Source organism: Vidua chalybeata, chromosome 9, assembly GCF_026979565.1.
Source record: "Vidua chalybeata isolate OUT-0048 chromosome 9, bVidCha1 merged haplotype, whole genome shotgun sequence".
Taxonomy (NCBI): domain Eukaryota; kingdom Metazoa; phylum Chordata; class Aves; order Passeriformes; family Viduidae; genus Vidua; species Vidua chalybeata.
This window is the reverse complement of record NC_071538.1, coordinates 9,480,661-9,504,038: the sequence shown is the minus strand read 5'-3', so window position 1 is coordinate 9,504,038 and position 23,378 is coordinate 9,480,661. Positions and strand designations below refer to the sequence as shown.

At 57.8% G+C, this 23,378-nt stretch overlaps 1 protein-coding gene and 1 long non-coding RNA gene across 5 annotated transcripts in view; both read right to left on the bottom strand.

Moving 5' to 3' along the window:
• The window catches only part of SSBP3 (single stranded DNA binding protein 3), a 55,622-nt gene extending 45,466 nt beyond the window's left edge, over nucleotides 1–10,156 (bottom strand). For 2 of the 3 annotated variants that reach the window (XM_053949881.1, XM_053949882.1), the window contains exons 1-4: nucleotides 10,025–10,155; nucleotides 9,835–9,907; nucleotides 9,585–9,646; nucleotides 8,945–9,029 (exon numbers count right to left, since the gene is read on the bottom strand). In XM_053949881.1, coding sequence (XP_053805856.1) covers nucleotides 8,945–9,029; nucleotides 9,585–9,646; nucleotides 9,835–9,907; nucleotides 10,025–10,080 — 276 coding nt within the window. In that variant the 5' untranslated portion in view covers nucleotides 10,081–10,155. Of the gene's footprint in view, nucleotides 1–8,944; nucleotides 9,030–9,584; nucleotides 9,647–9,834; nucleotides 9,908–10,024 lie in introns of all 3 variants that reach the window. The other variant, XM_053949880.1, reaches the window with a different exon arrangement.
• Nucleotides 10,157–18,586: 8,430 nt separating this feature from the next.
• On the bottom strand, nucleotides 18,587–20,456 carry LOC128792346 (uncharacterized). 2 transcript variants are annotated; one of them, XR_008432376.1, is made up of 3 exons: nucleotides 20,400–20,456; nucleotides 19,730–19,830; nucleotides 18,587–18,913 (listed from the first exon to the last, which is right to left on the bottom strand). It is a non-coding gene; the product is annotated as an uncharacterized LOC128792346 (long non-coding RNA). The 2 variants fall into 2 exon arrangements; XR_008432375.1 differs by lacking the exon at nucleotides 20,400–20,456 and having other exon boundaries at nucleotides 19,730–20,153.
• Between the last annotated feature and the right edge of the window lie 2,922 nt (nucleotides 20,457–23,378).

The following is a 23,378-nucleotide window of genomic DNA, read 5'->3' as shown; positions in this document are numbered from 1 at the left end:
TTGCTGTGAGCACCGCTCGTGGGCAGGGAGATGTGGGGGTTCAAGCAGCTTCTGCACTAGAGGTTGCCTTACCCCAGTGGGGCTTCCCCCAAAAAACAGGATCAGTGAGGGCTGGGCGGAGCAGGAGAGCGAGGAGGATGCTCTGCTGGGCTTGGCAGGGCAGAGGAGCCAAGTGTGACGCAGCACCCTTATCTGCCCACCCCAAACCAGGGTGCTTCAAGGAAGCGCCCTGCCCCCTTCCTCAGAGTGCCCTGCTTTTCACTTTAAAAAAAAAAAAAAAAGGCAAAAAACACAACCCAAACAACCAACCTGGAGGCTGAGTTAAAAACACTGCCTGGGGCAGGAAGCAGCCACCTGCCTGGGGACACAACTGGGCAATGCCAGCTACCCGTGGGGTGAGAATGGGGCATTTCCCACCTTACAGTTACCAGAAATGGGTAAATAAGCAAAGCCAAGGCTTGGGACACCCTCGCAGCAAGGCTGCTCTGGAAGGAAGGAGACTCCAGCCGGCCACTCGCCATGGTGGGCACCAGGCAGTGCTGGACCAGGTGACCCAGGTATGACGACAGCTGTGTGGGTGGGAGCTGGGACAGGAGTGGGGCACAGAAGGAAATCCATGTCAGATAGGAGGGACTGGCTCTGGGCTGTTTTACCTGCTGGGAATGCCATGGGATGCCAGCACGCCAGCTGTGCTGGGCAGGTCGTGCTCACCAGCAAATCAGAGCTGCTGCAGTGCATCTCCCTGCTTCAGTTTGTAACCAAAAAATTCCAATTATAGGTGCGAGCTCAGCCTTGAGAGATTGTAAAAAAAAAAAAAAAAAAACAGCCCAAATCCAGGGAAAATGGGAAGGAAACCCCCCCCCCACTCCAGACCCTGTTTGAGGCAGGCAGGAGGGGTGGCGAGAGCTCATTTTCACTACAGAAAGCTGCCGCACCCCAGGAGGAGAGGCACCAGATCAAATGTTCAAGGGTTGATGCAGAAACATTAAGGAAAAAAAAATTAAAAAGAAAATGTTAGCTCAAGACACAGCCAGAGGTCTTCCTTTGGACTTTATCTTAAGGCAGCAGGCTCAGCCTCGCACATGGACAGACAGACAGACCGACCAACCGACCCCACAGGCTCCCACCCAGCCTGGGGAACACAGAGGTGGAAATCACCTTGCTAAAAACCACTGGTGGTGGTGGCAAAGGCCATGGAGGAGGAAGAGTAAGGCAAGTAGGAGGGCATTGGATGGCTGGGCACAAAGCACTGCTCTGTCCCACCATTCCAAAATACACAGGCACACGCCCCTCTATCTTTATCCACATGTACATCTTAATAGTGCATATTCCACAGATGTAATTGCATGTGTATACATTTGTTTTCTGCTTAATTTTGATACTAACAGTCACCATGCATGCCACATTAAGCTCGGGCAGGAAAATGAGTATTTCTCCTCTTAGCAAATAAAAAAAAAATTAATTAAATGCACAAACTCAACACAAAAGGAAAGCTGGTCTTGCCACACAGAGCTGTGCCACATCCAAACCCAAATCTTACCCAAGCCACCCAGGTGTCCCTCTTGCCCTGACTGGCACAGGAGACTGGTGTCACTGCTCTGGGGATGAGAGGAGGTGGCAGTGGGTGGGTGGGTGGGCAGCAGGGTTCCATCACACACAGGTGGCAGCACCCAGAAGCTATCCCATATTGTGGAAATCCCTCCTTGACTGCACAGCTGTAGCTCTGAACCCAGCTCCTGGCACTTGTGGCCACGACCAGGAGTTTTGAGGGACCAAAAAAAAAAATCTAAACCCCAAACATAGGCAGAGGTGAGGTATTTGTTTACTTGCAGAGACATTTTTGCTCCCTGCCAGCCTGGAGGAAAGCACTGTTTCTGCTCCACTGACACCTCAACCCTGGGTGTCCCCCCAGGGATCTGCAGGGTGAGGACTCGGAGGGAAAAAATTCCAGGAAATAAGGAGGAATGCGCCTGTGCGCTGAGCAGAAGCCTCAGCAGAAGTCAGGGAGCCTCTCTGAGCCACGAGCGGGATGCTGGCAAGGCGGGTGTGTGATGCTCACAGGGATCCAGCCCACGCTGTGTCCTGTGGGCAGGGCCAGTCAGACCCCAGCTCTAACCAGGCTGGGCACAAGGCACAGGTCAGATCCCAGCTCTAACCAGGCTGGACACAAGGCACAGGTCAGATCCCAGCTCTAACCAGGCTGGGCACAAGGCACAGGTCAAATCCCAGCTCTAACCAGGCTGGGCACAAGGCACAGGTCAGATCCCAGCTCTAACCAGGCTGGACACAAGGCACAGGTCAGATCCCAGCTCTAACCAGGCTGGGCACAAGGCACAGGTCAGATCCCAGCTCTAACCAGGCTGGACACAAGGCACAGGTCAGATCCCAGCTCTAACCAGGCTGGGCACAAGGCACAGGTCAGATCCCAGCTCTAACCAGGCTGGACACAAGGCACAGGTCAGATCCCAGCTCTAACCAGGCTGGGCACAAGGCACAGGTCAGATCCCAGCTCGAGCCAGGCTGGACACAAGGCACAGGTCAGATCCCAGCTCGAGCCAGGCTGGACACAAGGCACAGGTCAGATCCCAGCTCTAACCAGGCTGGACACAAGGCACAGGTCAGATCCCAGCTCGAGCCAGGCTGGACACAAGGCACAGGTCAGATCCCAGCTCTAACCAGGCTGGGCACAAGGTGCTCCGGGTGCTGCACCGCTCTCCCTCTGCCATCCCCCTCTGTTCCTAAGGAAAACCAGGAGCAAATGTGGCTGCAGCAGCTCCCCCCGGAGCACCCCCCACCAGCGAGGGCTTCGCACAGCCGGGTGCCATTTCGGCGGTGCCAGCTCTGCCGCGGGGGCGTGAGCGGCAAGAGAGGAGGAACAGCCAGAGCCCCCCGCCCGCTCCCCAGGACCAGCTCTGGCAGCTGTTTCCAATAGAACCAGGGACAGCTTTACAAGAGAAAAATAGGGAACAAAAGGTAGGAGAAAATCCAAGTTTCCAAGGTAAGGAAGGAAATGATCAGGAGGACAGGAAAGTCCCACTCGTACCCAACAGACGGCGTCCTGACCTAACACCTCCCCACTGCCCGCGGCCGGACAGGAGTGCCCGTGCCGGCCACGGCATCCCCGGCACGGCTTGGCACGGTGGCCCCTCGCCCTCTTTGTTCCTGCGGAGGGACCTCCGAAGGCCGGGGAGGGCAGGGCTGCGAGCTTTGTGCTCGCCCGGAGCCCAGCATCTGCCGGGGGCAGGCGCTCCCCCCGCGGCCGGCAGCGGGTCCCCTCGCCGGCCTCACCGCTCGCCCACGTGGCCGCCGGGGCAAACAATGGGATGGCGCTGGGCTGCCGCGCTCGCCACGCAAGGCCTTCCTCCTCCTCCTCCTCCTCCCCGCTGCGGGCTTTGCCTGCCACTGGAAGCTGGCCCCTCTCAAGCGCTGGGGGGAGGGGGATTAGAAAGATACTATTAAAGAAAAAAAAAAAAAAAGGGAAAAGAAAAAATACTCGAGTCTGGCTCGCTGCTGCACATGGGCTCGTGCAAGGCGAGGGCACACCGGCGTGGGCAGTGGGGCAGCAGGGCAGGACTTCCATGGGCAGCAGCCAGACCACGACACCCAGCCAGGCAGGGGGTCCCCACCCGTGGCACAAACCCCCACTTGCCCTCCCATCCTCACGCAGGATTGAAGAAATCCTTCCTCCCCTCCCGTCCCGCTCCCGGCTTTTTTGGAGAACCCCCTCCCGGACTGGAGCCAGAGAAACTTTGCGTGTTTGCACCATTTGTTGATATAAAATCCATCCCCTGCCTTACTTTTGCAGAGGCACTCGGGGTGGGGTGGAGGGGGGGAACGTCTGTTTCTATTTGAAACCGTCAAAATTAGCATTCAGTAATTAAAAATCACACCCTTTCTCTTAATAACCTAACCAGCATGATACAATCAGGTTGTGCCAACTCTTTAATCTAATTGACTAATTACAGATTTTAATTTAGTCAGTTACTGAACAACTGTTGACAATTTGTTTTCATTAGGGACAGAACAGGATAAATATTTAGGCTCCCCAGTCAAAGACTAAGACATAAGCTCTGGGCTCTGACCTCCAGTTTCACAATGGAGCCTTCTCCATGAGCATCACCCGTGGAAAGGTGCTGCTCTGCAATGCCCCGGTCCTGCTGCTGGGCAGCAGGAAGTGTGGAAGCCGAGGTTGCTCTGTCATGACAGCCAATGTTGTTTAAAATATAATATTAAACTAATCCACCCTTGCATGGTACTCCAGCAAAGGCAGGCTTTAAAGGACACCCAGGCTCACCAGCACCCTTAACTGGGAGGGAAGGCTGAGCCCAGCGCTGCCAGGAGAGGGAATATCTGGATTTATTTATTTTTGTTGCAATTTTTTTTTTTTTTAAGTGATGTGGAGTTTTGCAGCTGCTCCTGGCAGCCTGCCACTCCTGAAGGAAACTCCTCTCTCCGGTTACCTACCGGGGAACCCTGTCCCTGCAGAGAGGAGCTGGATGGAGCCCAGACAGAGCGCAGCCCCGCATGGAAACGGGACAGAGCTGTGTGTGCCACCACTGAGCCACATGCCCAGGGCTCAGGCAATGCCTGTGGGGGCTCACAGGGACCACACAAAGCTGTTGCCAACCCCTGTCCCTGCGCTGCACTAAACCTGCCCCAAAAACACCTCTTCTCCTACACAACATGTTTCTCCTACACAACACTGGCCGCACACAAGAGGAGCAGCTCTCATGGACCATCATCACCACCACAGAGGTACTCATGGATCATCACACCCGCTGGTCCCACCCTCACAGCCATGGGTGCCTTGAACAAGGCCTTACAACCTTCACTGGTCCTGGAACAAGACGAGACCCTGGCATGGCAGAGGAGACAGTCACACCAAACCCTTCGTGCATGAAGAGCATCCCTTCCCAGGGGTCCCACAAGGCCATGTCACCTGCCAAGACACCATGCCATGAGCTGGCCACACAGACCCTAGGGAGCAGATGGTGCTGTGACAAGGAAATGCTCCCCTGCAGCCCAAGAATACCCAGGTAGTGACACTGGGATGGGGTGCCTGTCCCACACCTGGATGGGCCGTGATTGGCAAATTCAGCATAGAAGAACCATCCCTGGGACACCCCCAGTCTGTACAGCAAGCAGGCCCAAGTCCTTCCAGCCTCGCGGGCTTTACCTTGTTTCCACCGAGCACACTAACTCCAGCAAGCCTGAATTCCCCATCCATCCATCCATCCATCCATCATCCATCCATCCATCCATCCATCCATCCATCCGAACCCCCTGAGATCTCTCTAAGGGGAACTGTTTCAGATGGGGGAAAAAGGAGGAGCCCTGGTTGTCCCCAATGAAGACAGGAGGACAAGAGCCCCAAACACACCAACTTTTCCCAGACCAACCACTGCACCTCCAGCAGCAACCACCCCCACTGCTGCAGAGCCTCTTTCCAGACCCAAGTTAGAAAGAACTGCAGCAGCTTCCCAAAGTTAAAAACAAAAACAAATAAATCAATGCTTTGTGTTAATGGCAAGTTGAAGCCACAGCTCCGCAGATCTTGTGCTGCAAAGAAAACAGCATTTCAAATGCTCCCGAGTGCAGGTCCTTCTCAGGAGGAAACTGGGGGGAACAGAACTAGGCAATGATGAAGTCAAAGTCTTCATCAGCCAAAGGCTACCCCAAGTTTTCTCTCCTGCATGTTGACATGAGCTGGCTGTGCAGGCAGAGCAATACCACAGAAAAGTATGTAGCAACAGTCAACTAGATTTAAGTTCATTTTCTGTAGCTCGAGGCCAAAATCGACTGAAGTGGTTCTGGTGATCAAGTTTTCTGCAATTCCCCTTTCTATGTATTAGCTCTTTGACAGAAATTCACTGCGGTATTTAAACTGGCAGTCATCACCGCTAACTCAAATTGTATTGGCTTTCACGGCGTTGAAATGCTCAACTGCGACCAGCCATCGGCCAATTCCCAGATAACGCGGCGGCTGAAATCCCCTGTCATGACGAGCGATCCCGCTGCAAGCTCGCCGGCTCCGGGAGCGTGCCGGAACGCCGGCACGCTCGCCACGGGGCTTGGAGGAACCTAAATCAATGCCTACAGGTTGAGTTTTAGGAGTTGGTGAGTGCTCGTGGGGCTGTTAGCTTGGATGAACTCTTTGGACACAGATAGAAGAGGATGACTAACAGCCCTCCAACCAACACAACTCGATAGTTGTGTTAACAGACGCACAGACCTGCCAGGATGGAAGGGTAGAGCAGAGCAGCATTCCTCCTGCCTGTGCCAGGTGAATCCCCACTCCCATCACTCTTCTCCCAGCAAACAGCTTTCTACAAAGTCCCAGCAGGCTTTTGTCCCAGCTTGGGAGGAAAAACGTCAGGGGAAAGGTAAAAAGAAGTATTTCCAAGCACTCATAAGACCCCAAAGTTTTCAAGGGTCCCCTCAAAAAAAAGAAAGTAGTGGGATTTCTCCTTACTTTCTTGATTTCCTTCCTTTAATTTCTCGCTGGAAATTTATAAACACTCAAAACTGGAGGGGGAAAAATCAGCAATTTGTCCTGCTGCTCTTAACAGTTTTCATACAGTTATGCTGGAAAATAAAGTGGAAATGACACACCATGCAAATGCCATCCTGTTAATGAGGAGAACTGCTCCCTCTTCCCAAAAGATCTGTGTCCCAGGCAAGAACCCTCCAGTGCTGGCTCTGGGAAAGTGACATGCCAGGCTCCCAAAGCATCCCCTCTTTCTGTCCTCACAGTAGCAGAGTCTCTGGGTTAACACACGCCATGTTTTGGGCAAACACCAAGCAGGACACACGGAGTTTGCCCATTGCTGGCCAAGTGTAAATACAACGCTCTACCAACCTGGGGCAAGACTTAGATTGGGATATTTTTAACCACAACCACCACATGAAGCAATTCATGACTCACTGATCCAGCCCCATTTGGGGCTCATATCCCATTTTAGCTGCCACGCACCGCTGATGGGTCGCTGGGTTCGGTGTTTGACACAGCCCACCACGCTCACCGGTACCGGCAGCCTGCCCGGAAGCTGGAGAGAAACAAGGCTCTATTCACACTCCCACGTTATCATTCAGTTCTTTGGTCAATATTTAAGTTTTGGCCAGGTAGGTCCCTCGCCCTGTAAAGTACACGCTGTGCCAGGAAAACACCACTCCTCAGAGAGGGACTGTACCCTGAGCATCCGTCACCAGCCACACCACGGAGAAGCACAAGCCCTGTCTTGGGGCCAAAACATGCCTGGGGAAACCAACCCAGTGCCACCAAGCCAAAGCACAGGGGAGTGAAAAATCTTAGGAGTTACTCAAAGGGTAAAGCACTTGGGGCTGTTAGAAAACTGCATTACACTGAGAATTAAAAACAATCAGGATTGTGTCTATTTACTGTAAGCTTAAAGCTACGTGTATTAAAGAAGTTTATGTGAATCATCTAATGCACTCAGACCTATTGTTAGAATTATTACCAAGCTAAAAAAAGATTAATTTCTCTAAATACACTAAATCCTCAAACACGATGAGGAGGCTGCTGTGGATGGAGCATTACCAGGTCTTGCTTGCTAATGTCATCTTCACCTGTGGCTCTGCTACCCAAAGATCTACCTTTGCTTTGCTCCTGATGAGCCCGCTGTCCAATCTGGGCTCCCAAACCCCCCACAATTTGCCCCAAAACATCCAGGAAGCGAGCAGAAGCCAACAACTGCTAGACGTGCAGCTGGTTATCAGCTCTGACCCTTGGTTCAGGAGTTCACCATCTTAATCCGACCCAGTGAAAACAAGCAATGCAGACAGCGGCCGCAGGGACGGACAGACAGACAGACAAACTCCACCTAGCAAATACCCAGACACACTTCCCCCAAGACCCAGCGGGGTGGGAAGAGACAAGAGGCAGCTCAGCAGCCAGCCCAGCCTCTCTGGCACTGCCCGTGCCCCAGGGCGGCCGCTGTGTCCAGTGCCAGCGGGTGAGAGCGCCGCGGAGGTCCCCGAGACGCTCGCCCGGCACTGCTCGCCAGCAAACCCTCACACATCCCAAGCCAGGCATGTCGAGGCAACGAGAAACTTGGGAAGGGAGGAAAAATGGTTTCCATACCATAGTCTCCCCGGAGCAGACAAAACCAGCTCCTGCTACAAGGTTTAAACACACTTGACTGGGGTCCAAGCCCGCAGCCAGGTGACTAATCCTTTGATGCAAATTCCTCCCAACGCTGCGGATGCGGGCACCGTGTGCGGGACGGGAGTGGGCAGCCCACCCGTCGCCCATGGGGCAGACATGCCATGCACCCTTCCCAAGAGGAATTCTCTGGGAGACACCTCAGACTCAAGCATGCCACCCCACAAGAACCATCCATCCCTGGGTCACGCTGCCACCTCTGCAACCCAAACCACGGAGAGCCAAGACGCACAGCGACCAACCAACGGGGGTCTGCAACACCAGCTTCGACAAGACAACACCTCTGCCTTGCTGGGATCAAGGGAGGACTCAGGAAACCAAGGAAGCCCCCAGCCTTGCCAAAGGCAGGGAGATATTAACTGGGGCATTCAACAGTGGTTTGGGGAATTCCCCCTTCTCCTCCCCACCAAAATCCAACCCCCACCCATCCTGCAAGGTGCCCTCAGCATGAAACATCTCACCACCACAGTGTCCTCAGCATGAAATATCTTGCCACCGACCCTCTATAAACGCTTTGTTGTCCATTGCTATGCAAAACTTCTTAATTCTACCACTAGCCCGAATGCCTTTAAGTGCTTAAGATAAATATCTGAGCTCATTTACATAATTGCAACATTATGAAATACTGTTCAGTCAAATCAGAACATTGCTGGTTAAAAAAAACCCATGCTTTTTGCCAGTCGGTTACGTTAGGTTGGCTCTTGGTGCGCCGGAGCTCCCCAACGCCGTAATTACCACGAGGATTAGAAACTTGTTACTCACGTAGTCATGAAAGGCTTTGGCTTCACTCGAATGTTCACAAGTGTCTCGCCTTTCGGGAGCTGCGCAGTACAGGTCCCAAAACACGCTGCACGGCAGGGAGAGATGGGAGAGGAGCAGTTACTCATCAGGGATCGGGCACCCAGGTCAGCGCAGGTGAGCGGCTTCCCAGCCCACGGGGCCCACAGCTGGATCCAGCTGTGCATCCCAGCCTTACACTACTCGCATCTGACCGTCAGGACTGGGGATGCTGGGTGCTTAAGGAAGCAAAAGTAGCCTTCAAGAGGCAACACCTTGAAGGGATAAACCCCCGTGAGACTTCAGGGACTTCTCCCAGCCTCGCAGCCGCCCAGCCCTGCTCCCCTGGGCGCCCCAGTGGCACCGGCACAGCCCGGTGCCTGCGGCTGGCCCGGCAGCTCTCCAGCGGGAGCCCTGCCCGCCGCTCCCGCGGGGCCGGGGGTGGCTCCGCCGCGCCTCGACGCCCGCGGGGAGCGGGAGCCGGGGCGGTTCGGGGCTCGCCGCCGCTGCTGACTCACGCCACTACCGGGGCTGTAACCCCGTGGGGCCCCGCGCCAGCGGCGCGCACCCCCCCCCTCGCCCCCGGGGGCTGCTCCCACCCGCGACGGGACACCCCCGCACTTACCACCACCAGGAGTGCAGGAAGCCGGGGGGCTCGCCCAGAGTGATGTTCTTCTCCCACCGGATCTGCGGGCAAGAGGAAGACGGAGGGGGGGGGTGTGGGTTGGGAGGGGGGGGCGGTGCGGGTGGGGGGTGGTCGCGGGTGGGCGTGGGCCCCCACGCGCGGCGACCCCCCGGCGCCGCCGCCGCCCCGCGCAAGATGGAGGGCGGGCGTGCGGCGGCGCACAAAGGGCGCGGGGGGCGGCGGGGCTCACCTCGGACAGGAAGGTCTGCGCAGACTTCTGGGCGCCGACGTGCAGCAGGTACTCGTAGACGTACAGCGCCAGCCTGCAACAGCCGAGCGCCGGGTCGGAGGAGGAAGAGGAGCCCCGCTCCCGCCCCGCACAAAGCCGCCCGCCGTCACCGCCGCCCCGCTCCCCCCGCCGCCGCCGCCGCCGTTCTTACTTCTCCCGCGCCTGCCCGTCCGAGGGCACCGCCGAGCCCTTCCCTTTGGCGAACATGGTCCGCGCCGAGGAGGAGGGAGGCGGCCGCCGAGAGCCGCCGCTGCCGCCGGAGCCGCTGCGCCCGCCGCCGAGGGAGCGCCGGGGGCTGTCAGAGCGCCGGCCGCCGCCGCGCCCCCATCGCCCCGCGCCCGCCGCCGCTCGCTGCGCCCAACGCGCCGCTGGCCGCGCACCCGAACGTGGCCGCGCCGGGCGCCGCCCCCGCCGCCGACGGGCGCCCGCTCCCGCCAATCACCGCCCGGCGGGGGCGGGGCCTCCCCGCGCCACGCCCCGCTCCGGAGGCGGCGGGCGGCCTCCCGCGGCGGGCAGGGAGGGCGGGCGGCGGCGGCGCGCGGTCCTAGAGCGCGCCCGGCTCGGCCCGCGGGCGGCGCCGCTTCCCCGGCGCCGCGCGGCGCGCGGGCCCTTTAAGGCGGCGGGCCGCGGCGCGCAGCGCGCGCTGATTGGCCGGCGCCGCGGAGACCTCGGAAGGGGGGACTTGAAACCGCCCGCCGGGGGGGGGGGGGCGCGGGGAGCGGCGGTGCGGCCGGGCGGGCGCTGCCGCTCCGCGGCGCCGGGCGGGACGGACCCGGCGGGAGGCAGGGACAGGGAGAAGGGAGGCGGCCGGGGGCTGGGCACGCCGGCTTCTCCTCCGGACCGGCCCCGGCGGGTCCCGCCCGGCGCCGCGCACCCCGGCCCCGCGCTGCCGGCGGTCACCCCGGGGCCAGGCGCGCCCGGCTGCGCGGAGCCCTGTGTGGAGCCCGGGGCCAGGCTGTCCTGGCTGCCCGCTCCAGTCACGGGTCTCGTTCGCTTCGCTGCCCTTAAAAACACGCGGGGAAAGCCACCGCCTGCGGGCTGGGTGGGGGTCGCGCAGGGTGGGCTGCGGGGAGCCCTTCTGCCTCTCGCCGGGGGCTTGGGCAAGGCCGCGCTTGTGTCCCAGCGCACCCCTCATTTAAAAGTCAGGGCTTTCCGCTCCTCGCCCCACCAACATCTGTTTCTCCAGAACCAAAGTGACCACCAGTGCCGGCCTCGGGTGGCGGTGCCCATGGGGACAGATGTTGGAGCAGCACGAAAATAAGGGCTTCCAACAGCTCCTTCCCCCTGCCCTGGCCTCACCTCCACCTCCGAAGTGACTGGCTGAACAAAAACCAGCCGGGCCGGCGGCTGCGCGCTTGGCTGGGGTTGTGTGCTGAGTTACCCGCTGCTAGGAGCGGGAGATTACGCTTAAAACACGGGGGGATCTCGGGTGTGAGCCGGGCCATGCGCTCCGTGCGAGGGCAGGGAGGCTCGGGGCGGCGGCGTGGGGAGCCGCGGGGCGTGGGAGGGACTCCCGCGGCGGCGGCAGCGCCGCGGCGCCCGTGGGAATGTTCACGGCCATCGGGACCTGCCTGAGCAGGGCCAAACTCGTTCACAGGTTAAATTGAGGTTTAAATTGAACTGGGGGGTGGCGGGGGGAAGAAAAATGTCTTGCAATGCGGTAGGTCGAAAAGGATCAAAACTTGCAGGCGTCCATGATCGCCTCAGAAGAAAAGGAAAACCTGGGGCTTCACCCAAGTTTTGGGTTTTATGGTGGGGGACGAGGTGACAGCGGCAATGACAAGGCAGGCATGTGGGGCTCTGCTCCATGCACTCCTCTGCGGCACAGAGCAGAGGGACAGGCCAGACAAACCCCAGACTTTGTGTCTCCCGAGCCTTTGCATCCCTCTGCTCCTCCGCTGCTCTGATGGGTTCAAAAATAACTGGGAGTGTCCCCTGGGACTGAGGCTATGGGATAAATCTGACCCTCCAGCAGCACGTGAGCAGTTCACTAAATATCCCTGGTTAAAAATAATACCGTGATATCCTGTACCTCCTGCGTGGAGGTGGAAAGCACTAATGCCACTGGAATGATGGGCGCTGTGCCCTCGGCAGCAAAAGGGCCTCTCTGTGCCCAGAATATTGCCCTGCCCTGCTCCTGTTCATCAGGAGCTTGTTTTCTTGTAACTCTGATTTTCTGGGATAGGTATGTAGGCAAACCCCAGCCACTTCCTCTCCCCAACCCCTGGAGCAGTTTGGGACATGAAGCAAGCCCAGGGAAGTGAGATGGGAGACAGGATCCCTTCCTCTCCAGGTGCCTTCAGCAGTCTGGTTCCAGGTCTCCAGACAAAAGTGGAGGATGTTTCCAAGATGCTCAGAGGAGAGAGCAGGCCGAGAAGGGAGACAGGAAACCACCTCGGCTTTCCCTCCTCTCTTCCGGACAGCTGTAGTTCCCAGCTTTTTCTAGAGGAAACAGTCAAGAGCAGTTGATGAAAAACTTCCCAACGTGGCACCAAAAGAAATTATCAATATTGCCATCCCAGGGTGGCAGAGCCCGACCTGCCAGCTGCTGAACTCCGGCACAGCAAGGGCGGAAACTCCCAGCCCGTGTGAATTCACCGGGCGCCGGCCCTGCCTTCGCATCTTCCGCGACCTGATGATTAGAGCAAATTATGAGCTGGTGCTTTGGACCAACTTAGCTAAAGATCAGAAGGGAGACTAATTTCATATCATCACCACCGCAGAAGGCAATTAAGTGGCTCTGCAAAGTTTTAACGCAAGTTATGACAGGAAATTTAGGAAAAAATAAATCCCCACACCCAAAGCCAGCAGCTTCATCTAGCCGAGTTGCAGGAGGATGCACCATGGCTACCGAGTGCTCCCAAGGTGGGGAGGGCAACCTGTGGGCTACCTTACTTGGCCAGCCTTTCTCTTTGTCAGGAGTTTTTCTTGGGTTGTAGCAATTTAAGCACCAGAAGTCATTAAAAACCCCAAACCATCACCCAGCTGGTTGTTTTAAACACCTGCCTGTGGATTTCTCCCAGCTATCAAGGTGTCTCCTGTGCCAGGGTTGTGTTGCATGGCACCCACCTGGTGGGTACCAAACAGATCCTGTTCCACTGAGCCTGAAGGCAGGAGAAGGTGCCGGGTGCCAGGGGGAAAAGGCAGCATCCCCTGGGCACAGCAAAGGGAAGGCTCAAATTTACTGCACACTGCCAGCAGCTCCGCTGGGGCTGCTGTGGGATCCCCGTGGGCAGGCTCCCAGTGGGCAGGGATGTGCAGCAGGAAGGACAGGTTTGGGAGGGAGTAGCTGTGGGAAGAGTGGCCTCTCCACGTTGCATATTAATGCTCCTTGTGCTTTAATTGCGGTGGGACCTCTTGAGCAGAGCCATTAGCATGCAATGCGGAGGAACATGTATTTTTGGGATGCCTGCCTGGCTCACAGACTCTCAGCTGTGGGGAGGGGTAGGCTGTGGGATGCAGGGAGAGGTGTCTCGTTCCCCCCCCCCCCCAAGGGATGCCGCTGGAGTCGTAGCTCCTTCCTCGAGCCCCTGAATCATCCCCGCTGCCATCTGCTGCACCCTCGCTCTTCCCCACAGATGTCCTTCTTCCTTCCCCAGAAGGAGATGAGAACTGAGGACGAGGTGCCAAACACGACTTCAAACGGCATCTAATAAAACACGGGATTAATTTCTTCTGACTGGTGCTCAATGGCTCTGATTAAGCAGAGCAGGATTTAATTAGCTTGTTTGGACTGCCTCGAAGCCTGTGCCAAAGGTGGGGGAGTCTCAGTGGTTGGGTCTCCCCAGGCCCTGACCAAGAGCTGATGTGGGCCTGCAGGACCTTCCCCGTTGAAGAGCGGAGCCCACTGCCTGATCCTTCAGGATCCTCTGACCACCCTTTACCACCCAGGATGGGTGCCCTTGGCTCTGCTTAATCCCAGTGACGCCCATGGGGCAGGCACAGGGGAATGACAGGAGCAAGGTGAGGTTTGATGGGGGACACAAGTTGGTGGCCCCACCAAGAAGACACTGTTGTCTTCCCCAACAGCCTTTCTTGGCACAAACCAAACTTGCCCTGCCACCAAGACCTTGAATTTAAAGTAACCCTGTTCTCTCCCTGATTTACTACCAGTTGCTGGCTCCTCTCCTCTCCCTCCGCCTGTCTCCTTTAACCCATTTCATTATCTATGCTAGCTTAGGCTTGTCTATGTGGGAACATCATGGTGAAGTTATTGCAAAATAGATGGGCTGTGAATGTAAAGCATGGCAGCTATTCCCCAGCAGCTCCCTGCCTGGCAGCTCCAATTCCTCACCCGCAGTTCCTGCGGTAACCTCGGCTGCAGGCAGGCACTGCAAAGTGCCGAGCAGGAGCACCCATGTGGGACACAGCTCCTGGGCTTTCCCCAGGGAAAGCTGGGAAACCATGCTGCATTCCCATAGCTGGCGCTCCTGGGATCTTAACTCTGTGGGTTCCTGTCATTGCAGAGGGGACAAACAGAGGTAGAAGGCACAAAGGGAGAAAATGTCAGGGATAAAGCTGAGGAGCAGGACTTCCCTGTCTGAGGAGCACAGACAACTTGCAAGCTCCAAACTCAAGCTTGTGGTTTGACTCCCGAGGAACGGGGCAAAGGCAAAACCCAAAATGTCAGACCCTGGTTATCCTGTCGCCCTCACAAAGTGTCACCTTTGCTCACCTCTTGCCAGTGCCAGCTGCTCTGGGCGAGTCTGGTTCTCCTTGTTCCCCCCTCCTTTGCCACTAGCCTGCATCTCCCTGCAAGGGACATTTTGCAACGAAATACCTCTCCCCAAGCAAGCCAGCAAGGTGACAACCCCAGCCTGGCTCCCAGCAGTGCTGCTGACATTCCCATGCGGTGCTGTGTCTGACCCTGCTCCTTCCCTGTGGCTGAGCTCTGGTGGCTGCCATGTAGGGCCAAGCAGGGCACTGTCAGTCTCCTATGGCAAAGTCATAGCAGGGACCCTCCCAAGGGGTCCCAGCAGAGCTGTGTGTGCCTGCAGACCCTACAGACGATGGGATGGTGCTGTCTTGGGAGTTTTCTCAGTCATCCCACAGGACAGCCTCCAAGCTGTGCCCAATGCCAACCATTCTCAAGTGAAGGGTCGCAGCCTCTCCAGAGAAGCAGCAGTTTTCAGCTGCCTTGGGAGCCAGGCAGAAGCCCCACTGCACCACCTAAGTATCTGCAGTTCAACACCAGTGGTTTCCTCACCCCCCTGCCCTCGGCAAGGAGGGGTTTAGGCAGGGAACAGGCGCCCTGCCGGCATTACGGGATCTAAATCCAGCTCTGCTGGGTCTGGTTTTGAGCCTCCTCTCTCTGCTGGGGCAGAGCCTTTGGGTCCTATCTCTCCTGTTTCTTCTCCAGGCTGAGTCCCTTATCTGTCACCTCTTCCATCTGTCTCCGCCTGATATGTGCCGCCAGCAGTGCCCTGGGCCAGCCACCCCCTCCAGCGCCCTGCAACGGGGCCAGAGCACCTCTGACAGAGGGTGACCTTGGGTTTTGCAGCAGACCTTCCCCCCACTGCCACTGGCCCCGTGGGTGCTCCTACAGCAGGGTGGACCAGTGCCAGGTGCGTGCATGGAGCTGTAAATCTGCTGCGAGCACAGTGACAGTTTGGGTACTTATTTTAGCAGCCTTATTTTAGGTAAAAAGCTGCTGCAGGGTGAACTGTGGTCCAACTGGCTCTGCTGCCCACGAGGGTTTCCTCCATTGCTCCTGGGAGTTTTGTGGGAGGAAGGGGGACCTCAGGGCTATAGGAAAGGCTTTCCAGTCAGCAGCCTGCCATTGGAGCCAGTGTCCTCAGGGACACTCGCCTCTGCAACATCCACCAAGGTTTCAAACCCAGCTCTTGCTGCTTGGAAGGCTTGCTTTAGCTCCGCTCACACACCCAGCCATGCATGGCCACCTCGCTTCCCAGCAGGCAGTGAGGAGACCTGGCTGGTGCTCATCCATCCCCTGGTCTGCAGAATGCTGTATGGAGCAGACTTGCCCCCAGGCCATAGACCACACTCCAAAAGGAGCCCTTTCCTGCTCCCACACGGCACTGAGCACCCATTTTTCTAACTAAAAAAACCCCAAACCAACCCATTTTATGAAGCTCACGTTCTCCTGGCTTGCACCTTCACTTTGTCATATGGAAACGCTGTGACTGGCTCTCCCACTGGGACCTTCAGGCAGGGAGCCACTTCACCCCCACTCGGATTTTACCTTTACTGTTTTCAGCGCAGTGTCTTCCTTTTCCCTCTGAGCACTCACCGCTCATCCAGCCTGCACGACTTGCTGACCCAGCACTCCTGCCCGCTCCTCCATCCGTTTTGCCTCCACACGTAATGCACTTTCATAATCTTCCCCAGGAAGGTCGTGCAGAGCAGGTCACGGTGCCGCATCGGGGGCTGTGACCGTGCAGGGGTCACTGCCTGGGCTCCTGCACCTAGGCTTCCCTCACCATCCACCCCACTGCTTGGCCCAGACACCTCCAGGGATGTATTTTTGGAAATCCCAAAATACCTAGTTGAGGGCTGCCTGCAGGATAGGTGCTCCTCTGTGACGCCCCGCTGTGCCAGCCGTGTCGTGTCACTAGTCCCGGGAGTTTTGCACTAAGCCGGGCTCAGTACTTAGGCTGCCCACAGCCTCCTCACATCCTGGCCCTGGTTGCTGCCAGATGAGTGGGGAGGGGGCAGAGGCTGGTGACTGCCTGCAACGACAGCCCAGGGGAACAACAGCCCAGATGTGAACCCCAGCCCAGATGTGTACAACAGCCCAGATGGGAACTGCAGCCCAGCTCTGCCAATGCCACAGGCTGAGGGATGCTTTGTGCCAAGACCACTGCCCCACTGCCTCCCTCTGCTCCCAAATTTCTTCTGGGGGCTTTGCCATGCCCACAGTCTGCCCACGGCCACTGCCATCATCCCACCCACGGAGAAACACGAGAGCCGTTGCACAAGACCCGGCCAAAGCCTTTCCTATTCTGATCAGCGGAGGCGTGGGCTGCTCACCACAGGGCCTCGTTAGCTTAATGAATGAATTTCAAATCTGGGCTTTCAGATGACATTTGGGCATACAGCTTTGGGCAAAAGACTTCTGGAGCACCAAGCTAGAACACTGTCTCCATGTCTCCAAAAATCCTCATCTTCTGGTTTCTGAGTGAAATAATAACCAAACCAGGAGACTCTCATAAAGGAAATCAGCAAAGACAACTACTTTTATATGTGCGCTTAAGTATTTAGGTCAGTATTTTTAGAATAAATAGCCGTGGGTTGGTTCCTATCTTTTCACTTTCATTTTTCACACTTCAGCTTCATTTTCCTGAATCTGGTTATACTGAAGCAGCAATTGGGTTTTGCAAAGCACTCACACCTACCAGTGCACTGACCTCACTGCCTCCTGCTTCTCCCTGGCTCCTCTGGCCTTTCCTTCTCCTCTGAGATATCACCATGGTTAGGAGCTGTATCTGTCCCACTCTGCCATAAAGATTTCCCCACAAGCTGGCGAGGGAAAAGAGGAAATGGGCTGCAGTGGGATCAGCTCTGCAAGGGGGTGAGGATCTTTGCTGGTCTGAACCAGGAAAGGGATACACGAGTGCACTGCCATGGCTCACGATGGATGTGTGTGGCTCCCTGCACGTCCCCAGTCCTGCTCCCAGTGCCATCCAGTCCCTTCCCGCTCCAAAGAGAGCCTTGGCCACGAGCTGGGCGTTGCACCCTGCAGCCTGCTATTAAAAGCAAACCATCTAGAAGAGTCCTTCGGAGCGAAAGCAGCTTTTAAAGGAAACATTGGCAGCCTCGTTTGGCTGCAACAGTGCCTGCTTTGCTAACGGCCTCCAAAATTAGAAGAGGCTCAGAAACTTAGGATGGATGTTACTGCAGCAGAGTGGGGAGGGGGTATGAGGGGGAGGCTTCAGCCTGCTCAGCCTCAGCTGTGCTTCCCCAGGAATCAGGATGCCGCTCCATAGCTCATTGATACAACCTTTTTTTGGTGGGGGAGAAGAAAAGATTGGCATGGGAAGAGAGCATGGGGCACAATGCCTGGCCAGCATGGAAATCCCGGGCATGCACGTGCTGCTGGAAGAAGCAGCGATCTCTGCTGTGCTAAACACACTCGGCGGGAGCGACGGAGATGTGCCAAAGCCTCTTCATGACTTAGCTCCTAATAAACACGCTGCAGATGGGAAACGAGCCTTCGGCTTCCCCCAGCGTGGGCGAGTGGCGAGCTCACCCCGGCGATGCTCCAGTCCTACAAGCTGGGGGGCACGGGGCACGTCCCTGCTGGTCCCTGGAACTGGGTCTGGGCTCCTGCCTGCCCTGCATGGCCCCTGGGAGAGTTTTTTCCTGAAGTAAAGCCTTCCTCCTCCCCGGCTCAACAGCCGCTTCACCTCCAAGAGTTATTCACAGATAAACTCCATAAATTTGGGGGACAGCCATTTTATCACTCCTGGCAGCTCTGTGCATTGCCTGCCACAAGGTGAAGCCGCGGGAGCTGGGAAGGGATGGGAAAACCAGCTCCAGAGAGAGCTGGAGCAGTGGGACGCCTGGCCAGGACCAGCTCCGCTCTGGGACAGCTGGGGCCACGGCCAGCTTGATCCTGCCCCGGCTCCTGCTGCCCACCTGGGCTTTCTGAGGCTTTGTTAGACATAGGGAGGCTTGAGAGCAGCAAACCACCTCCTCCTCCTCCTCCCTGCCTTGCCTCCATGGATGATTTATTTCGACACGCGACTCCATCCTGTTTTGCTGCATCACTCCAGGCGCTTTATTGCTTCTGGCCTGGGCTGGCGACATCCCTGCACCCATCCCTGACTTCCCGGGAGCAGAAAGGAGCCCTCAAACCCCTGCCACCGGGGCTCGTCAGGATATCAAAATGCTCCCAAGTTTTGGTGGTTAGTTGGCCTTTCCTGACCTCCCAGAGCAGCTTCCCTTCTCCTGGCCCCTTCCTTGAACTGCTGGTCCATCACTGTCTGGCAGCTTGTACCCAGGGCTCTTTAGGGTGCCCACTGCTGGGAAGAAAGCCTGTGCTTGTCAGTTCACTGGGAATATTCTGCTGGAACATCACCTGTAAAAATAAACACTTTTAAAAAATTCCCATCCTTAATTGTGCCCTGCGCTTACAAAGGTGCAGTAGCTCTAAAGGCTCCGTGAGCCCCCAGAGTGACACGGCCCTTATCCATAGTGGGTGCGTGGGCAGTGTGCTCTTGCAGATGGACACCACTGCCATCCTGGCTGTATACAGACCTGTACAGGCTGCATTCCTGCCTGGCACACTGCACCCCAGCCTGTTGCAGGACTGTCCTCCCACCAGGCACCGCTGCTGGCAGCTTGGATTTTGAACTTTAATTTTGACCAAGCTATAGGTTGTTTTATTTTCATGCTGCTGCCAGCCTGGTATTCCTTTTCCCCATGGGAAAACCAAAACTCCATGATGACTGCTGGAGATGCTAATGGGGAGGACGGGAGAGGGGCTTCCATCCAACACACTCCCTGCACCCCTCCAAAACCACCCCCTTCATTTCACAGCCTCCCTGGAGTGCCGCGCACCCATTGAGAGCGGCTGGATTTGGTATCTAAATTTCCCCGTCTTCTAATAAGGCTTTTTTCCCCTCTAAACCTGTGAGCAGGAAGAACCCCCTCCTCGTCTGGGCGAGATTTCCACACCTCAGTGGCGGTGGCGAGCGCTCTGCATGGCTCGCATTCAAATGAACTCGGCGCAGGCAGGCGGGCAGCGGTACCGGGGGGCTGCCACCCATCCCCGCTCCCACCCGGCCCCGCGCCCGCGGAGCCGCTGATGTTTTTTGGGAAGGACTATTTGCCTGCCGTGGGCTTGGGGTTTCTGGGTCTGGCGGGAGCTGCGGCGTTGGGGTTTCCTGTTTACCCGCGCAGCTGTGCCGGCGGTTGGAGGGAGGTCGGCGTTGGCCAAAACATCACCAGTGCCAAAACATCGCCGGTGCCCTAAGTGGCTCCGGGGTCCAAGGCCTGCGTGCAGAACCCCAACCGGCAAAAGGCTTTTAATGCAGGCAGCAGCAGCAGCGGCGATCCGCTGGTAGAGGCTGCATGCGCATACTTAATTAAACTGCATAATTAAATAACACTGCATTATTCATAGAGGTCTGGGGGGCGTCCCCACCACAACCCGGGGGCGAGTGCCACCCCGGCCCGGCAGCCCAGGACGCGGAGGCGAAGCCCCGCGCTGGCGGCACCCGCACCCCCGCGGCCGCGGGCAGGCGTGGGTGCGACGGCCTCCCGCTCGTGCCCTCCCCCAGGGCGGCAGGAAGGCGGGCAGCAGGGTGGGCAGTGGGGCCGTGTCCCGGTCCCGGTCCCGGTCCCGGTCCCGGTCCCGGTCCCGGTCCGGGTCCCTCCCCCCCTCAGGCCGGGTCCCCCCCGGGGGCCGCGCGGCGCCGCGCGGGCGGGGCGGGGCGCGGAAGGGGCTTCTTGAAACCGCCGCGCGCTGATTGGCGGAGCCTCGCTCCGCCCCGCCCGCTCCCCCTCACAGCCCCCCTTCCTTCCCCGCCGCCCTCCCCGCTCCGCGGGGGCCCGGGGGGTACCGGAGGGCGCCGTCCCCCCGCCGTGCCCGCCCCCGGCCGCGGGGAGGGGCGGGGCGGGTCGCGGCTCCGGGCCGGGGCGGCCGCGGCCGCGGCGGGGGCGGGGGGGGGCAGCGGGGGGTGCGCGCCGCCGCTCGGAGCAACGGCGCCCCCTGGCGGCGCGCGGCGGCGCCGGTACCGCGCGGACCCGCGGGCGTCCCGTGTCCGTGTGTCCCTCCGTGTCCGTGTGTCGTCCCGTGTCCGTGTGTCCCCCCGTGTGCTGTGTCCGTGTGTCTCTCTGTGTCCTTGTGTCCCCCCGTGTCCTGTGTCCCCCTATTTCCCGTGTCCGTGTGTCCCCCCGTGTCCGTGTGTCCCCCCGTGTCCCGTGTCCCCCCGTGTTCTGTGTCCCCGTGTGTCCCCCCGTGTCCGTGTGTCCCTCTGTTTCCATGTGTCCCCCCTGTGTCCATGTGTCCCCATGTGTCCTGTGTCTGTGTGTCCCCTCGTGTGCTGTGTCCGTGTGTCCCCCGGGGGCTCCGTGTCCCTGTGCACCCACGGGATCCTATGTCCCTGTGTCCAGGAATGTCCTGTGCCCCCCCTCCCCGTGAGTGTCTCTGTCCCCGTGTACCCCCAGTGTCCTGTCCTCATGTGCCCACGGGTGTCCTGTGTCCGTGTAACCCCTCCGGATGTCCAAGTGTTCATGGACTGTCCTGGGATGGCCCTGTCCTCATGTACCCCCTGAGTGCTCCTGTCCCCACGGATTCCCTGGGACTCTGCCAGCTCCTGTGGACACCTGGAGCTATTCCTGTCCCCGTGGATCCTCCTTGAAGTCCCTGTCCACACGGGCCACCAGCACCTCCCAAACCTTCTCCAGAAAGTCGTGCTTCCCCCTGGGCTTTTCCTGCTGCCCTGCAAGCACCAGGGAACCCCTGGTGCTCCCCATCCCCAGCCCCGTCAGGGCTGGACTCTGCCTGGGTGCCCCATGTCACATGCTGTCCCGTTCAAACCAACCCTCATTGCTCTGAGCTTTGGTGTCTCGATTAAACCCAAACTAAACCCCACAGCGAGCCAGAGCCTGGCTCAGCCCCGTGGCACACAGCTGCCTTCATCCTCTCCCTGTCAGGGTGGGCAAGCTGGCCTTGAAATTAAGTAAATACCAATGGAGGAGTTGAAAAATAGGTTACCTTGTAGTTGATTTTTTTTTTTTTTTTTGCCTGCAGCTAAAGAAAAATTAGCCTCCCTGCTATCTTGTGCAGTGTGTTTGAGAATGTACTGGGGTATGTAGTAGCTGAAGGGGTGGCATGACAGCTCCTTGGCCCAGCCTTTCCCACTGCCTCTCTTCTGAGATTGGCTTTTTTTTGTCCCTTTCCCCAGCAGTTAAACTCCAGGCGCTGCCAGGGAAATCGAAAGCTTTGATAGCTTGGAGGAGCCAAGAACAGGACTCCTGGCAGAGTGATGCAGCCCAGAGCCTGTGCCAGGAGCCGTGGGAGAGCCCTTCTCTGAGGGAGACCCAGGCTCGTGGGGTGCCAGCTTATCACCGTGTCCTATCACCCTCTGCCACTGCCTCTGTGCCAGCCAGAGCTGCTGCAGCCACCGTGGGTGGCAGAGCCTGTCAGGGTGAGAGGGTGGCACAGGGCAGGGCACCCCAGTGCTGGTCCCTGAGTGGCTGGAGGGCTCATCCTCCCTGGTGTCCTTTGTGCCCCCAGCCCAGGCTCTCCTCGCTGGTGGTGCAGAGCTCCTGATGCAGCGAGACGTGAGCGTTTGATTCATGAAGTGCATGAAGTATCACTTTTTCTCCTCTTTTCCATAACGAGCCGTTTGTATGGCGGTGCCTGTGTGCTGCCCTCCCTTCTTCCCATCGGTGTCCAGGTTTTGGGGGGCCTTTTCCAGGGAGAAGAGACCTTCACCTCACCCACCCCTGCTACATTCTGGGTGTGTGGGGTCCCTGCACATCTCCTCTCAGGGGATGTGACTCCAGAGGCTGTGGGTGAAGATTGTCGGGGCTTGTGGGTGATGACTGCACCCCATGGCTGAGAGTGGGATCCCTGCAGTTTGGGACACCCTAAAAGCCTGTCCAAGCCCCTGTGGTCTCCCCCAGCAGTACAGGAGAGCTGCTCAGTCTCCACTAACCCTGTCCCTAGTGCGGGTCCCACTCCTGGCCACACAGGGTGCTGGGATTAGCTGTGGGTGCATCAGCACCACCGCCAGCGTCCCTTAAAAATCTGACAAAACCTTCATTTCAACAAAGATCTACCTCATGCCGCAGCCCCTTTCTCCCACTACCGAGCCCTGAGCACTTCATCCTCCCAACTACTCCAAGAAGCGATAAAACCAATAGGTCACTTTTTTTTTTCCCCTCTCAGCAGTAATTAATGGTTTAATTAACACTCACGACATCCAATTTCCATTGCTTTGCTTGAGCAGCCTCCGCTGCCGGGGCCTCGCTGCGAACTCCCCGGCAAGTGGGGGTGGAAAGGGTTAGCCGGGAAGCCGGTGGGAGCCGCCGGCTGGAGGCCGCCCATCTGGCCCGGATTTCTTCCGAAGCTGGAAAGTTCTCCTCCTCCCGAGCAGCAGCGGCATATCCAACACGTTCCACAGCCTGCTCTGCTTTTGCACGGGCTTGTTTACCGCGATGCGGCTCTTACAGCCCAGGCAGAGCCCGGGCGCCACCAGCACTCACGGCCCTCGTTATTTACCCCGAACGATTTTCCAGTGTTTTAACACCAATCCCTGAGAAATTTTAGCTGTCCCAAGGAGAATAGCTGCTTGTAACCGGTTGCTAATTACAAGTATGAATGTCAATTAATTCATTTAGCTAATTATCCACTCCCTGAGCATCACGCACCAAAGAACTGTAAAAGACGGGCATATGGTGATGGAGCAGAAGGAGGGAGCTGGAGCCGGCGTGCGCTCGCTGGGCGGCCGGGGCGAAGGGATGCAGGCAGCCTGAGAGCTCGGGAATTACAACATTATGCTAATTGGGCCTGGAAAACATCAACCTCTCCT